The sequence below is a fragment of the Microtus oregoni genome, unplaced genomic scaffold, assembly GCF_018167655.1.
Source record: "Microtus oregoni isolate MIOR12 unplaced genomic scaffold, Mior012 000003F_ref0000135, whole genome shotgun sequence".
Lineage (NCBI taxonomy): Eukaryota > Metazoa > Chordata > Mammalia > Rodentia > Cricetidae > Microtus > Microtus oregoni.
This window is the reverse complement of record NW_024543062.1, coordinates 24,636,114-24,651,691: the sequence shown is the minus strand read 5'-3', so window position 1 is coordinate 24,651,691 and position 15,578 is coordinate 24,636,114. Positions and strand designations below refer to the sequence as shown.

Below are 15,578 nucleotides of genomic sequence, written 5' to 3'. Positions count from 1 at the left end.
GTACTGGAATTCACTTTGTAGTCCAGGCTGGCCTCAAACTCAGAGCTACCTGCCTCTGCCTCCTGAGTGCTGGGATCAAAGGTGTGCCCGGAGAATGCTAGTTTTCCATGTGAGCATAAATACAGAGACTTACACTTCCACACTTTTCCCTTACAGTAAACACAAATCTTCTTTGACAGAAAAATTAAATAACATTATCATCAGCTCAGTGGCATGAGAAGGGGACCTCGTGGCACATGTGGAGTTCTACAAAAAGGAAAAGTAGGGCTCCAACCACCCACAGATGAAGGAGGAGAAGATGCTCAGGCCTGCCGTGCTCAGGCAGTATGGGATTGAACTTGATAACCTCTTTTCAAATGCCTTTGCATTTTTATTCTCAAACACTCCTAAAGCCTAGTGTGCATGGAACCCTGGGTCCAACCCCCAAGCACTGACAAGCACTGGGTGTGGGAGTGGAGGCAGGAAGATCTGAAGTTCAAGGTCATCGTTGGCACACAGTAAATTCAAGGCCCTCCTGGAATACTGAAGAACAGAAGGACGACCCCAACAAAACCCCTTCTGAAACCCAACACACATCACAGGCGCAAGCTAAGCAGCTCTGACTGAAGGAGGCAGACGCTGGAGACTCCCTGAGATGCCCAGGACTGGGGCAGGGAGGGGCTGTCAATGTCCAACTGCAAGAACGTTCAGGGGAAACGCCCCTGGCAATCAGGGAGAAGAAACTGTACAGAGGAAGGACAGGACATGCTTAAAAGATGCCACCAGCCATGTCTACCATAGTCAGAGACAGCAAACCAAGAGCCTTGTGGGCGGATGAACCTTGATACCCCAGCCGCACACTCTGCCTGAGGCTGAGGCAGCGAACAGCTGAACTACCTCCTGGACAATCGCTCGGTTCTAGAGGCACAAACAGGATGTTTGGAAACTAATGACCACAAGTGACCACAGGAAGCCATGACAACCACCTCCAGGTGACACAGGCTTGTTCCTGCCTGGCCCCTTCGGCAGACTGACTTCATGTGCTGATTTCTTTTAAAGGGAAGGAGCAGGAATTCTTGGACAGCTCAGGACAAGGCAGCAGAGGCCATTTGAGGTAGTAGGGCAGGGAGAGAGAGGTCACCAGCTGTCCAGCAGCTGCCTCAACCCAAACATGTAGCAAGGCTGACATTCAGGACGGTGAAGAGCCACACACCCACTTCTGGGGGCAGAGAACCTTCCAAGACAGGCAGCGTGTGACCAACAGAGCTTAGGCTGACAGCCAAGGAGCGAGTCTAGATGTTCCGGCACCACAGCAGCCAGAGAGGTCAAACAAGCCCAGCTGCCCCGGAGCTCATCTGCAATGAGAAGGCCTGACCATATGGCCAGCCCAGGGGCCAGGAGCCCACAGGAAACAGTGTGGGCCACTGGACACTCCCATTTTCACCCGAGGAAGAGGAATGATCCTGGAAGCTGACAGGAAAAGCCTGCTCAGGATCCTGCGCCACTCCAAACCTGAACAGAGCCCAGGGCAGCCCCAATAAGATCCAAGACCAACTGCCCCGGTGAGGGGCCAGCTTCCATGAAGGAGCTGTACCCACCCCAGCATTCCTGCTGCCCATCCAGGAGAACAGCACAGCTCTCCCTATCTCTCTGTTGAAATTTATTTTATTTTATTTGTATAAGTATTTTGCCTGTATGTATGTACATGCAATACATGCATTCCTAGTGCCCATGGAGGCCAGAAGAGAACACTGGATGCCCCAGACCTGGAGTTATGGATAGCTGTGAGCCACCATGTGGGTTCTGGTAACAGAGTCCTCTGCATGAGCAACAAGTGCTCTAAACTGCTCAGCCATCTCTCCAGACCCTGTTTTGTTTTGTTTGTTTTGAGATAGGGCCTCATTCCGTATTCTGGGCTGGCCTGGAACTCACAGTGATGTTCTGCCTCAGCTACCCAAATGCTAGGGTAATGGGTATATGCCATTACACCCGGCTTTTCCCTCTCCCTTTCCCTACTGATAAAGAAGCCCGAATGGCCAGCGTCCTCTGGAGCCTCATGGATGCCACAGTGCATCCCTGAAGCCAGAGCTGACTGGGAGTAAGCAGATCTATCTCAGAAGAGCTCAGTGGAGCTCTGGGATGAGAGTGTTGGTAAGTGGTCAGTATAAGCCAAGCTAGGAACAACCTCCTGCCCCTACTGTCTAGGCTACCAAAGAGGAGAACTGAAACACCACACGAGACCCAACCTTATGCTACTAGCACTGAAGTAAGACAATTACCTCCAAGGCAGAGGCTCACATGGCCATGAAGTGGTCAAATCATGTTCTCTTAGGGAACCACCAGAATCACACTCCCCAGGCAGCTAAACAGTCTAGCAGGCATAGATAAACTGATGCCCACTGCCAAGGTCACAGACGTGTGGTAAAAGTTTAAACACTGAGGGTGACATGGAGAACCAAACCTTAGAGTAGAGTCTACATGACCCCAAGAGTCACTGTTAATCATTGTCATTGACCCAACACTCCAAGAGTGTTTTAACCAGATATGGTGGAGTATTCCTCTAATACCAGGACTCAGGAGGTGGACTATTCAGGGCTTGCTTGAGGCCAGTCAGAGCTACGAAGCAAGACCCTGTCTCCTGAAATTAAAAACAATAAAAAATAAAAAAAATGAGGTTGGGCTGTGGTGCTGCACACCTTTAATCCCAGCGCTTAGGAGGCAGAGACAGGCAGATAGAGGTTTGAGATTAGCCTGATCTACAAATCGAGTTCTAGGACAGACAGAGTGGTTACACAGAAAAACCCTGTCTTGAAAAAAAGAAAGGAAACAAACAAACAAAAATGGGGACTGGAGAGATGGCTCAGCAATTAAGAACACTGGATGTTCTTCCAGAGGACAAGGGATTGCTTCCCAACATCCACATGATGGCTCACAACCATCGGTAACTCTAGTTCCAGGGAATCAATCCAATGCCCTCTTCTGGCCTCTGCAGGCATGAAGCACACACATGCATTCTCACACATTTAAAAAATTAGAAACAGACAGATGGCAGTGGAGCACAACTATAATCCTAGCTAGCACTCAGGAGGCAGAGGCAAGTGGATCTCTGTGAGTTCGAGGCCAGCCTGGTCTACGGAGTGAGTTCCAGGATAGTCAGGGCTATATAGTGAGACCCTGTCTCTGAGAGGAAAAAAAAAGGTGGCTCACTACATTAATAGGGAGGCAGATAAGGGAAAGAGGCCATTTTCTGCAGCTTGGACAGACATCTGGGCCTAGGGCACAGCCCAGGAATTCACGTCCAAGTGGAGAGAAACAACCCCACAAAAGCGTCCTCTGACAGCACAACTATGCCGCAACACATGGACCACACACACCACGCACGGGTGCACAAAGTAAATAAATAAAAAGAACCTTCTAGATTTGGTAACCATGTGTTGGTTATAAAACAGAGGCTACAGAGAACCCCTGAAAGCAGGGGCCAGGCAGGAACATGGAGAAATACTAAACTCAGTGCAGGAACAGAGAAGCTCAACTATTAGGGCAGGGACTACGGGGTCACCTAAACTGTTCCAGAGAGAATATGGGTACAGTGTGGCCAAATCGGAGTTTTCAAAAGAAATGAAGTAATGTTTTGAGGCATAATCTCTTGGTGTTTTAAGCACTGGCAACAATATTCTGAACATCAGGAAGGCCAAATAACACAGGTTTATAGGTAAAACCTGGCCTGTGGCTTCCCACCTTTGGGTGTGCAGTATGAAAAATCAAAAACAGCCAGTTATAGTAGCACATGCCAATAATCCCAGCAGGGGGACAGAGGTAGGGAAATCATAAATTCAAAATCATCCTTGGCTACAGAGCAAGTTTGAAGCTAGCCTGAGCTATATGAATGCCTGTCTCACCCCAACCCCCATCCAGGGAGGGGGGCTGTGGGGGAAGTGGTGGTTCAAGAGGTGGTTGTATTGAGTACCAGAAGACCGAGGTTAAAGTTCCTTCACTGTGGTCAGCAGTGGCACAGGGTGTGCCCCTTCCCCTAACTCCTGTGAGCTTCTGTTTCACTTCCTCATTTGTAGGTCGGGATAACTGTCTCCTACTCAAAAGTTATGTCCATTATCTAAACACAGGCCAAGAAAAGGGGGTGCATACACAGAGATCAGACAATAGCTGAGGCCTCCTAAAGAGAGAGCAAAAAGGAAATGAGCTGGGTCTTTGCTGGCTTGCAAACCGGAAGAATCTGGACAATAGAATCCACGTCAGGGGTGGAGACAGAAACTTGGGAGTTGCCAGCACAAAAGTTCTAAAAGAGGTCATGAAAGTAAATAAACAGGAGAAAAATAGCAAGCTCAGGGAAATCTTCAGGGAAAAAGGGAAGGCGCTCTGGCTCAAGGCACCTAGGAGGGAAGCCGGTGGTGTAGGGAAGGATAAGAAAACACACCCACTAGGGTAGGAAGGTGACAGGGTGTGAGCATGTCCCAGGCTGGGTCAAAAACTAAAAATGAAGAACAGAGGGCCAAGATGAATAGCAGCAGACTGGGACCATGAGGTCACAGTGGACCAAACTGATGCAACTGGGTAGGGGTCAGGGAGGTACGACCGCAAGATGGCTCAGTGGGTAAGGCACTTGTCACCAAGCCTGACAACCTGAGTTCAATCCCCAGGACCCACATGGTAGAAGAAAAGGGAATGTTCAGGCAAGGTATCCTCCCTCAACTCCACACACATGCACACGATAGAGAGATAGATATATATATAGAGAGAGAGATAGACAGACAAATAAATAAGCGCAATTTTTAAAACTAAAGGCATTTTACTGAGAAGGGGCCAGTAAGAGGTTCAGCAGCTAAAAGCACTGGCTGCTCTTTCAAAGGACACAGGTTCAATTCCCAGCACTTACATTGGGTGGTGGGGATATATATACTCCAGTTCCAAGGGATCTGACCTCCTCTTCTGGCCTGTGTAGGCACTCAGTTACATACAGACAAGCATGCACACTCGTGTACAGTAAATAAAAATAATAATAAACCTGCTTAAAAAGGGGGAGGGGCTGGCTGTGAGGATGAAGTAAACTGACATCATCCTGAAGGCCTGTCTGCTGTGTGCTCAGCATCTGCACATTCCTCACAGCCTGCTTCCAGCAGGGTTTCTGTTGCTAGGCCCAAAGCTCCATGGCTCATTCAAAAGGACACACAGCACTGGGGTAGGCAGCCCAGTGACAGGGCATGCTTGGCACAGGAGAGACCACAGGCTGGTCCCCAGCAGGAGACACACTCACTCATGTGCAGGTGAGATGGGGCAGTCTGAATGAAGCTCCCTGTCTACATGAGGAAGGAGCTCCCCAGTGGCTTCCATCCACCTTGTCTACTCACTCAGAGGCCTCTGATTCAAAACAGCTGGAAACGTTATACCCCGAGCTCCTCAACAAGAAAACGGACCAGAACATGGTTGTTTCTGCCAAGCGAGTTCTGAATAAGCTGCATTCCATTTCATTAAAACAATTACCTGAGCTCCGGCCAAGAATTACATAAAGCTTCCTCCAGGCCCCAGCCCCTCCCCCATAAAACACACATCAGACTACTTTTCAGACAGGCAGCATAAGGAGGCCCTGACATACCACTTCCAGACCTCATTAGGAGGCCTGCATGATCCCCTCCCAAGCAGCCATGCTGACGGACAAACCTGAAACTTAAAGATTCTCCCCTCCTGGCACGAAGCACCTACTTCCTGAGGGCCTGCTGACAGCTCAAAACATTTCTGCTAGGCACAGGGCCCTCAGCTCTGCCTGAGCCCAGGGCCACCAGTACTAGACTAGTGTCAGTCCCCCACCACCAAAGCCAGAGGCCCAAATGGCCCAGTTTGACTCAGCATGCCACTGTGCAAGTGGGGACCAAGGGAATGGCGATTCCAGAAAAGAGCTGAAAGGACTGGGGAGCCGGAAGGGCCCAATCTGAGCGAGAGCCCATGGCCCCATGCCCACCGGCTAAAGATGTTGGCCAGGGAAAGGAGTTTATGAGATGTAAGGCAAACTGCCACCCACCCGCTCCAGCCCCCAACTCCCTGGGCTCAAATGCCTGAAGATAGCCATTCCTATTCTGAAATCCACTGGCCCAGACAACCCCTTAATTCTAACCACCTCTCGTGTCCTCACCCTGTCTGATTAATGCCACATCAGCCAAAATAACCCCACTTACTTGACACCTACAGAGTGTGCTGTCTCTCTAATCCAGTCTGTTTTTACCTGCACAGGTCACAGCGTTGTGTTCTACCTCCCCAGCTGATAGTGCACCTCCTCCCATCTGCTTGTCTTACCATCACTGGCCGTCCCAGGCCAGCACAGGCAGACACAAGCCAACACCCCGACTCTACAGCTTGGAGCCCACCATGGAAAAGGAGGGCTTGAACTGTTTTTTCAATACCTATTATCCTAAGAGTGTTCAAACGTTCAGAGAAACTGAAAACCAAACAATGGAAACGTGTACCTCCCACCTAACACTCTGCCACCCAGTGAAATGTACAGCACCTGATTCCTAAGGACGCACATATCCGTGTACATACTGTATAAATCCATACACAACTGGTCCTCTGCACCCACAGGTTCCACACCTGAAGATTCAGCAGTGGAAGACAGACAGGAGAAACCCCGCCCGCATTGCTCTGAACTGTAAACTCAGACCCTTTCAGTCCATGTCGTCCCATGAACAATGCAGGAGGGCCACAATAACAAGCACTTACATCATACTGTTTGTTTTGTTACTCACTCTGTAGACCAGGCTGGCCTCGAACTCTCAGAGATCCGCCTGTCCCTGCCTTTGGAGTGCTGGGCATACTGGATGTTTTAAGTAAGCTAGGGACGCTTTAAATTGGTGGGGGGGGGGGATGTGTGTCCATGTATGCACATACATGTTCATATGTGTAAGGGTCAGAGTTTGAAGTGTAGTGTCTTTTGATCTTTAATTCATGGGGAGGGGTACAGAGACACTTGCCAGAGCCTATGAGTTCGGAAAACGATTTTGAGAGTTTGTTCTCTCCTTGCACCGTGGGAGGCCTGAGATCAAATTCAAGCTGCAGGTCTTGGCAACAAGCACCTTTACCCACGGAGCCATGTCGCCAGCCCCCATCTTTTTATGTTTTGGTTTTTCAAGACAGGGTTTCTATGTGTCCTGGCTGTCTTGGAATTCGCTCTGTAGATCAGGCTGGCCTCGAACTCACAGGGGTCTACCAACTTACTATTTTTTTTTAATATTTATTTATTTGTTTATTATGTGTACAGTATTCTTCCTGCAGGCCTCATTACAGATGGTTGTGAGCCACCATGTGGTTACTGGGAATTTAACTCAGGACCTTTGGAAGAGCAGGCAATGCTCTTAACCGCGGAGCCATCTCTCCAGCCCCCCAACTTATTTTTTGAAACAGGATCTCTTCACTAAATCTGGAGCTCACTCCATGTGAGTTCTGGGGCTCAGCCTGTCTCAGCACCCCATGTGGGCCACTATACTCTTCTTTGTCACATGGTGGCTGTGAATCCAACAAAGCAGACACTGAGCCATTCCCCAGCCTGAGATGGTTTCAGTTTAAAATTGACAGGAAGGGCTTGGGCTGTAGCTCAGCTGGCAGAAAGCTTGCCTGACTGTACAAAGTTCTAAGTCTGACCCCTCACTGTGTAGGAGCAGGAGTTCAAGGTCGCTGGGGGCTGCGGGGATGAGTCACGTGTTAAGAGTACTGGCTGTCCTGCAGAAGACCCACAAGTCAGCTCACCACAGTCCAAACTCCAGTTCCAGGATGCACCGTGATACACAGACATACACGTGTGCAAAACACTCATATGCATAAAATAAATAAATGCAAAAAGGTTATTTTTAGAAGAAGCATCTAGGAAGTTCTGCATGCAGGGAAACGAGTGTGTGAGACTAATATCTACTGACGGGGAAGTGCTGGACCAGTCAGTTCCTATAGACACCAAGGGATACATCTGACTTTTTGGTTTAGGTTTTGATTTTTCTTTTTTTACTACATTATTTAAAATTAATTTGCAAAACCAGCTATGGTGGTGCACGCCTTTAATCCCAGCACTTGGGAGACAGAGGCAGGTGGATCTTTATGAGTTCGAGGCCAGTCTGGTTTACAAAGAGAGCCAGAAATCTTTCACAGAGAAACCCTATCTCAAAAAACCAAAAAATGAATGAATGAATGAATGAGTGAATGAATGCTACAGGCTTCGTGACACTTCACTCCTACTTTCCCACGCCCCACGAAAGACGCTCTTCTCCCCTAAACCACAATACCACATCACAGCAGAAAGCAGCATTTAGGGCCATCTTCAAGGGAAGCCTTGGCCACTGGGGCTGTGGTAGGCCTTCCCAACAGCACATCTGCCTTCTACTGGCTCAGTGTCCAAAGCTTCCCTAGGGAGGCCAGTGCTAAGCCCCAGTGGTTAGGCAATCAGTCAGTTAGAAATATATCAGAGTCTGAATGTATACCGAGGCCTGACAGGAGAATGGAAGCTTGTGCTTGGTGAGGAGATGAACCTTGACCTTTCCTTTTAACGAGCTGGTTAACCAACACTTCTCGGCTTTTTAATCCCCCTCTTCCTCTCCCTGCCCTTCTCCTACCCCTACAGGGCACCCTCCATTTTCTTTTCTTTTCTTTCTTTCTTTTTTTTTTTTTTTTTTGGTTTTTCGAGGCAGGGTTTCTCTGTGGCTTTGGAGCCTGTCCTGGAACTAGCTCTGTAGACCAGGCTGGTCTCGAACACACAGAGATCCGCCTGCCTCTGCCTCCCGAGTGCTGGGTTAAAGGCGTGCGCCACCATCGCCCGGCGGCACCCTCCATTTTCTTCCTTTCCTTAACATTTTCATTTTCTTTTTGAGGCTGGGTCTCAGCACGTTTGAGGCTGGAATTCCCTATGTAAACCAAGCTGAGATCTGCCTGCCTTGGCCTCCTGAAATCTATGGCTAGAAGTGTACACCACCACATGAAGTCTACCCTGACATTTTTAACAGCTTCTCCACTAGAGATGGTATTGTTCAAATGGCAGAAAGTACATATACCCCAATGAAACTAAGGATGCATCCGTGTAGGGTGGCGAAGGGCTGACCAACTCCTGGCAGCTGTGCTATAAGCCTACAGCTGTGTCAAGGGGACAGGTGACTGGACAGGTGGCTGGTGAGAGCAGAACAGAGCCCTCCACTGACCAGCAGGCATGACCACCAATGCCCTTCAGCCCCTCCAGTGCATAGACAGTTCCCAGGAAAGGGGCAGTGGTCGCACATCTTTAATCCCAGCATCTGGAGGCAGAGGCAGGAGGACCTCTGTGAATTCAAGGGCAGCCTGATCTACAGAGTGAGTTCCAGATGGCCACAGCTACATAGAGAATCACTGTCTAAATAAACAAACAAACAAATAAATAAGTTGTAAAGACCTACAAGAAGCTCCCCAAGAAGCTCCCCCAATGATGAGCACATGGAGAGGTCACTCAGTGCCTCGACAGTATCTCTTGGCCTTTGTTAGGCCCCCAGCCAATGGTTGGCCCAGTCTCTCCAACACAGGGCCATCGCTGAAGAAGCTGAAAGAGAGAACACTGCCATGCTCCCTAGGGCCACCACTCACAGCATGATAAGGCCATGCCCTGCCCAAAGCCCACGACTTTCCATTCCATCCATGTTGAGCTTACCAAAAAGGCATTTGCCTAACAATCAAACACAACCCAGGGTTCAAATCCAAGCTGAAGCCCTTACTAGCATGCACCTTGCAAAACATCCACCAGGATACCACTGCTCCATGGATAGATGCTGCCTCTGCCACAGCCCAGTGACTGGGTGACCTGGCCCAGGCCCGACACACAGAGGTACCACATACAGGCAAGCGCTAAGGCCAAATTCTCCATGGAAACTGAGCGGCTCTGTAGCCCAGAATGCCCCAGGCAAATCCCTTACTCCCCCCCCCCCAGTATCGCCCCCAAACACAAAGCAGCACTGTTTTCCAAAGGGTCAAGACTGCTGAGAAGTTAAAAGGAGACATGAGCAGATTCCAGCAGACTGGACACTGCCAACAGCTGGCTGCGTCCCACATTAGTGGATGAGAAGGCAATGCTATCAAGTCATTTCCTAGGGACCTCCCTGGCTGGCGGAGCAGAAATTTCAAAGGTAACAATCAGTTCCTCGCAGGCCTCTGGGTCCGCCCCATGATTAGTACTAGCTCCTGCGGCTTCATAATTAAGACAATCTGCTCCAGAACTGGATCAGTCTAGGTTCAAACCCCAGCTCTGTCACATAACTTCCCCAGCTCAGGTTTCTCCATCTGTGAAGCAGAGATAAAAACACCTTATTCTTAATAGTTGTAGGGGGAAAAAGAGAGAGAGTGAGCGCTGCACGTAGTGCCTGTCTCCTGTGGAGCACGAGGGACCACCATCAGGCCTCCCCAAATACATTAAGGATGTGAACACGGAGAGAAAAGAGCCAGGGCAGAGAGCAGAATCAGTGCATCTGTGTTGTGAGAACTCTGTCCAGGAAACTCCGGCCAGAACGTGAACAGAACGAGCTCCCAGCCAAACCAGCATCTAAGCTCTAATGAGGAAAGCCACCAACCAGCCACCCGACAGCACAAGGCACAGAGAACACAGAGAAGGGCAGGACACTGTGTTTATGGTTTTTTTGTTTTGTTTTGTTTTTTTTGCCCAAAGAGCTATAAATTTGTAACTTATTAAACAGCACATGGTGATTCTTTCATTGACCACTATGGGGAGGAGAGGAGTGCTCCAAATTATTTATTTATTTTTTACCCTTAAGCCAAAAAACAAAGTTATCATGGAATCTATATACCCTGTGGCCTTGCCACAGGGAGCCCACCCTAAACTATCCTCCATGTTCAGTGACCAGGGTGGTCACAGTTCAGGTCTCTCTTGGGAAACAAATAAAAACAAGAGGGCTGGCCATCATATCCACCCTAACTTAGGAAAACAGCTGACGGGCAGGGTGCTGAGCAGCCATCCAGACAGCTGACCGCCTAGGCTCAGAAGCAAATTCCTCTGCCCTCCTGAACACCCGTTCCCCCCACCCTAAGCTCTGGTCAGCCAGGCGTGACCGGCCTCCTGAGAGCTCAGACTATGCAAGTCGGGTAGCATGGATCCAGCAACTGGAGAGTCTGCGGAAGGCAGCAGAAGTCACAGGTGGCAGGCTGGCCCCACTGCCACCCCTCCTGCCAGCGCCTGCTTGCTCCCTTCCTGGGAAGCAATGCACACAGGAGCGCACAGGGACTGGGCTCGGATGTGTTTCTTGGCTGTGCAGCCTTGAGTCAGAGAAACAGCCTCTGTTGGGCTCTGCTTCCCCAATTTGCATGGGGAAAAAGGTGGCCTGGGGTGATTGTGCAGGATGGCCGTCGTGAGGATGGGACAAATCCAGGCATGGGCAAGCACTCCATAAAGAGCACATTTTGATTCCTACAATTCCCGTCTGCCAGACACTCTCTTTCCTTTCAAAGACAACCCAGTGTTCTGGCCCTAAATGGAAGACCGTCAGAAGATGGGAATTCCGGACTCTGTAAACTCTACAAAGGCTTTCTCAGTCCTTCAAACAGCACAGGGACTGTGCAGAACCAAGAGAGCCCTCCCAAGCCTGTGAGCCGCTGGGACTCGGCTCAGGCTCCCCAGTTCCCACAGGGAAACACTGAGACTTTCAGGGGCCTCATCAGAAGCACCTCGTCCCAGCCTCCTTTCAGCTTAGGTATTTTTATGTGGAAAAATAAAAACGAAAAATACCTGCCTGGAAGCTATGCCAACCTTGAGTGCGATGGGAATGCGGATGCCAAGCCTGACCCAAAGGCATAACTATGCCTGGCAGCAATCCCACTCTGAGAAACAAACAGGACCCAACATCATCCCCAGCTCCAGGGTGTTTCAGGGGCTCCCTGATCCCACAAGGCAGCTGCAGGGAGGCATTTAGGTCCAGTGCCTACAAATAATCCATCTTAACTTCGAGCACTGTGCGGCTTGAGAGAGGCCCCTCAGTCTTATCTAGTGAATCTGCTCCCCAGAGCCAGGGACACCGATGGCACCAGTGGTCACACAAGCCGCCCACAGTCCGGAGAGAGAAGACAAGGCTCCTACAGAGAAGGGAACTTACCCACACATGCCTCCTCAACTGGGGCCCTAGGAGGAAAGACAGGGACCGGGGAATTCCTAGAACCCTTGCATCAATCCCCATGGGTTCAGAATTAACTTCCAGGAGAATCTTTCTTCCCTCTGTCCTAACACCAGACCAAGAGTGGACTGAAAAGAACAGCCTCCAGGCTCCAATAACATGAGGACAGTGAAACTCTGTTCTGGGCATCCTGTCCTTACCCGAAAGGCTTCCAGCAGACCTGACGTTGGGGGTGGGGGACCTTGCCAGCTAGGACACATTCAGGGATGGCCATACCCTGCGGGGCCATTCTCCTCCTCATTCCTCTGGCATTTCACCCGGGTCTGGGGATGGTGGGTGAGGGGCGGGAGTCATAACCCACCCCCAACTTGCCTTTCTAAGTTTAGACTTGAAGGGGAAGGGTTGGTCTGTGAATGAAAGGGCTGGTCCATACTGGTCCATACTGGTCACTAACACGGGGTGACTAGATTTGAAGCGGTTGTGGTTGTGGGGGGGTCTATGCAGTAGCCTGGGACACTTGTCATTCGAGTGGGGGTGTGGTCCTCCCAAGCATTCCTGTAGCTTGTGATGTGAAACGGGTGGGCTCTCGAAAGGGGATCTGTCCCTGACACCGGGGGAGGGGGGTGTCTGCAAAGTGGGAGGTGGCCTGGAGGGAACAGAAGCGAGCCACACAGAGAGGGAACAGCCTCCGAAACCGAGTCCGGGAGGCAGCCGTGCGGAGGTGGGGGTGGGGAAGCGAAGTGAGGGTCCCGCAGCTGAGGAGGACGTCTGCCCGGGGAGCCAGGCGCTGTCCCCCGTGGCGAACCGGACGGGTCCCTGAACCCAGTGTGGGATCAGGGTCCTTAGGAGACGCAGCGAAGAGAGGCTCGCGCAAACCCGGGCCGCAGGCACCGCAGCCCAGCCGGGCGCCAGGGTGGGATCGGAAACCCCAGAGCCCGCTCGCGGCCGCCGGGCCCTGGCCGCTCCGCCTTCCGCCTCCCGCACTCACCGAGGTCGTCCATGGCCGGTCCGTAGACGCCGGTCCCCGGCTCGCTGTCGCCCTCGTTGACCGTCCCGGGGCTGCTCCTCTCCGTCCCGCAACTTTTCCGCCTCCAGCCTCGGCCCGGAACGGAACCCGCTGCCGCGCCGCCGCCGCCACTGCCGCCGCTGCGCGCACCCGCGGCAGGCTGGCCACGCCCCCGCGCGCACGCTGGCCACGCCCCGCCGCCGACCTCGAGCACGCCCAGTCCCGCGGGGGGCGACCCATGGGCGTGGTGGTGGCGCCCCCTTGTGGCTGAGTGGACTGGAGGCGTCTCCAGGCCGTAACCCCTGAGTTCAGTCCGACTCTCAAAGTCATTTTGTCCGATAGACCTTCAGACCGACTTACAAAAGTGTCGGTGTCGCTCGGTCAGAATCGGATTTGTCCACCTGTGCATCTGAGTCCCGGTAGGCCACCTCCCAGGAGGATTAAATCAGCAAGACCTGGAGCCTTGGGACGTTCCTTGGTTTGCCCTCTGGACGGTGGCGTGCGGGTCACTACTCTGCTGTGACCCGATGTAGTTTTTCTGAGGCAGGGTCTCTTTGTAGCTCCAGTCGTCCTGGAACTTGTGACCTTTGTACCCGGGCCCCCTGACTGCTGAGATTAGAGTTGTCTTCGACAAATTCTGGCTCCAGATTCAGTACCTTGGAGGTTATGAAACCTTTAATTTTACCGTGTTTCCCCCTTAACCCGTCCTAGAAACCTCCCAAATTCTGCATTGGGCAGAGATACCCAACATTACAGCAAAGCGAAAACCACAAAAAAAGCCATCTCCAGAGAGTGGCACAGTTGCCCAGGGGGCTCTGGTCCCCTATACTTAGAAACGGTATAAAAACTGAACTGGTATCTGGCATGGTAGTCCAGCCTGTAATCTCAACTAGTCAAGAGACTGAGGCAGGATGACAAATTCGAGGTCAGTCTGGACCCCAGACAGCTTTCCAGACCAACCAGGCAATTTATGGAGACCTGTCTCAAAATTAAAAATTGACAAAAAGGGCTGGAGAGATAGCTCAGTGCTTAAGAGCATTGCCTGCTCTTCCAAAGGTCCTGAGTTCAATTCCCAGCAACCACATGGTGGCTCACAACCATCTGTAATGATGTCTGGCGCCCTCTTCTGGCCTGCAGACATACACACAGACAGAATATTGTATACATCATAAATAAATAAATATTTTTTAAAAATTGACAAAAAGCCGGGTGGTGGTGGCACACGCCTTTAATCCCAGCACTCGGGAGGCAGAGGCAGGCGGATCTCTGTGAGTTCGAGACCAGCCTGGTCTACAGAGCTAGTTCCAGAACAGGTTCCAAAGCCCCTGTCTCGAAAAACCAAAAAAAAAAAAAAAAAATTGACAAAAAAACATTTTTGCCAGGAGGTGTGGTGGTATATGCCTTTAATCCCAGCACTTGGGGTGGATCTCTATGAGTTCGAAACCAGCCTGGTCTACAAAGTGAATTCCAGGACAGTTAGGGCTGTTACACAGAGAAACCTGTCTTGAAAAATAAAAATAAATAAATAACTTTTTAAAATAAGCACACACAGAGTGTGGTGACACGAGACTATAATCCCAGGTTTTAGCAGGTAGAGGCAGGTTGACCAGAAGTTCAAGGTTGTCCTTAACACCACCATCCACAGTTCAAGCTCAGCCTGGACTGCGCAAGACCCTGTCTCAAAAAAAAAAAATTAATAAATAAAGAAATAAAACAAGCCAGACACAAGAAATAAATCCTGCCAGACTCTAGTCCTTGGGAGGTGGAGATTGAGGAGTAAGGAATTCAAAGTCATCGTGATGGTTTGAACGAAAACAGCAGGGGGGGCATAGGGAACAGAGGTGTGGCTTGTTGAAGAAAGCGTGTCACAGAGGAGTGGACTTTGAGGTCTCAGAAGCTCAAGCCAAGCCAGTGTGTCACTGTCACTTCCTGCCTACTGCAAAGGATCCAGATATCTAATTCTTTTTTTCACACGGTGGCTCACAACCATCTGTAATGAGGTCTGTGCCCTCTTCTGGCCTGCAGGCATACACACAGACAGAACACTGTATACATAATAAGTAAATAAATAAATATTTTTTTTAAAAAAAGATTTTTTCTATTTATTACGTATACAGTGTTCTGTCTGCATGTATGCCTGCAGGTCAGAAGAGAGCACCAGATGTCTTTATGGATATTTGTGAGACCACCATGTGGTTGCTGGTGGTAATTGAACTCAGGACCTCTGAAAGAACAGCCAGTGCTCTTAACCACTGAGCCATCTCTCCGTTCCCCAGATATCTAATTCTTAGCTACCTCTCTAGCACCGTGTCTTCCCACCATGAGATAATGGACTAACCCTCTGAACCATAAGCTAGCTCCAATTGAATGTTTTCCTTTATAAGAGTTGCTGTGGAGCTGGTCAATGGTAGCACACACATTTAGTCCCAGCACTCTAAGAGCCAGAGGCAGGTGGATCTCTGTGAATT

The 15,578-nt window shown here is 50.4% G+C and overlaps 1 protein-coding gene across 3 annotated transcripts in view; it reads right to left on the bottom strand.

The window, feature by feature from the left end:
• The window catches only part of Pxn (paxillin), a 49,454-nt gene extending 36,209 nt beyond the window's left edge, over positions 1 to 13,245 (bottom strand). For all 3 annotated transcript variants that reach the window (XM_041648214.1, XM_041648211.1, XM_041648212.1), the window contains exon 1: positions 13,093 to 13,245. In XM_041648214.1, coding sequence (XP_041504148.1) covers positions 13,093 to 13,105 — 13 coding nt within the window. In that variant the 5' untranslated portion in view covers positions 13,106 to 13,245. The remainder of the gene's footprint in view (positions 1 to 13,092) is intronic.
• Between the last annotated feature and the right edge of the window lie 2,333 nt (positions 13,246 to 15,578).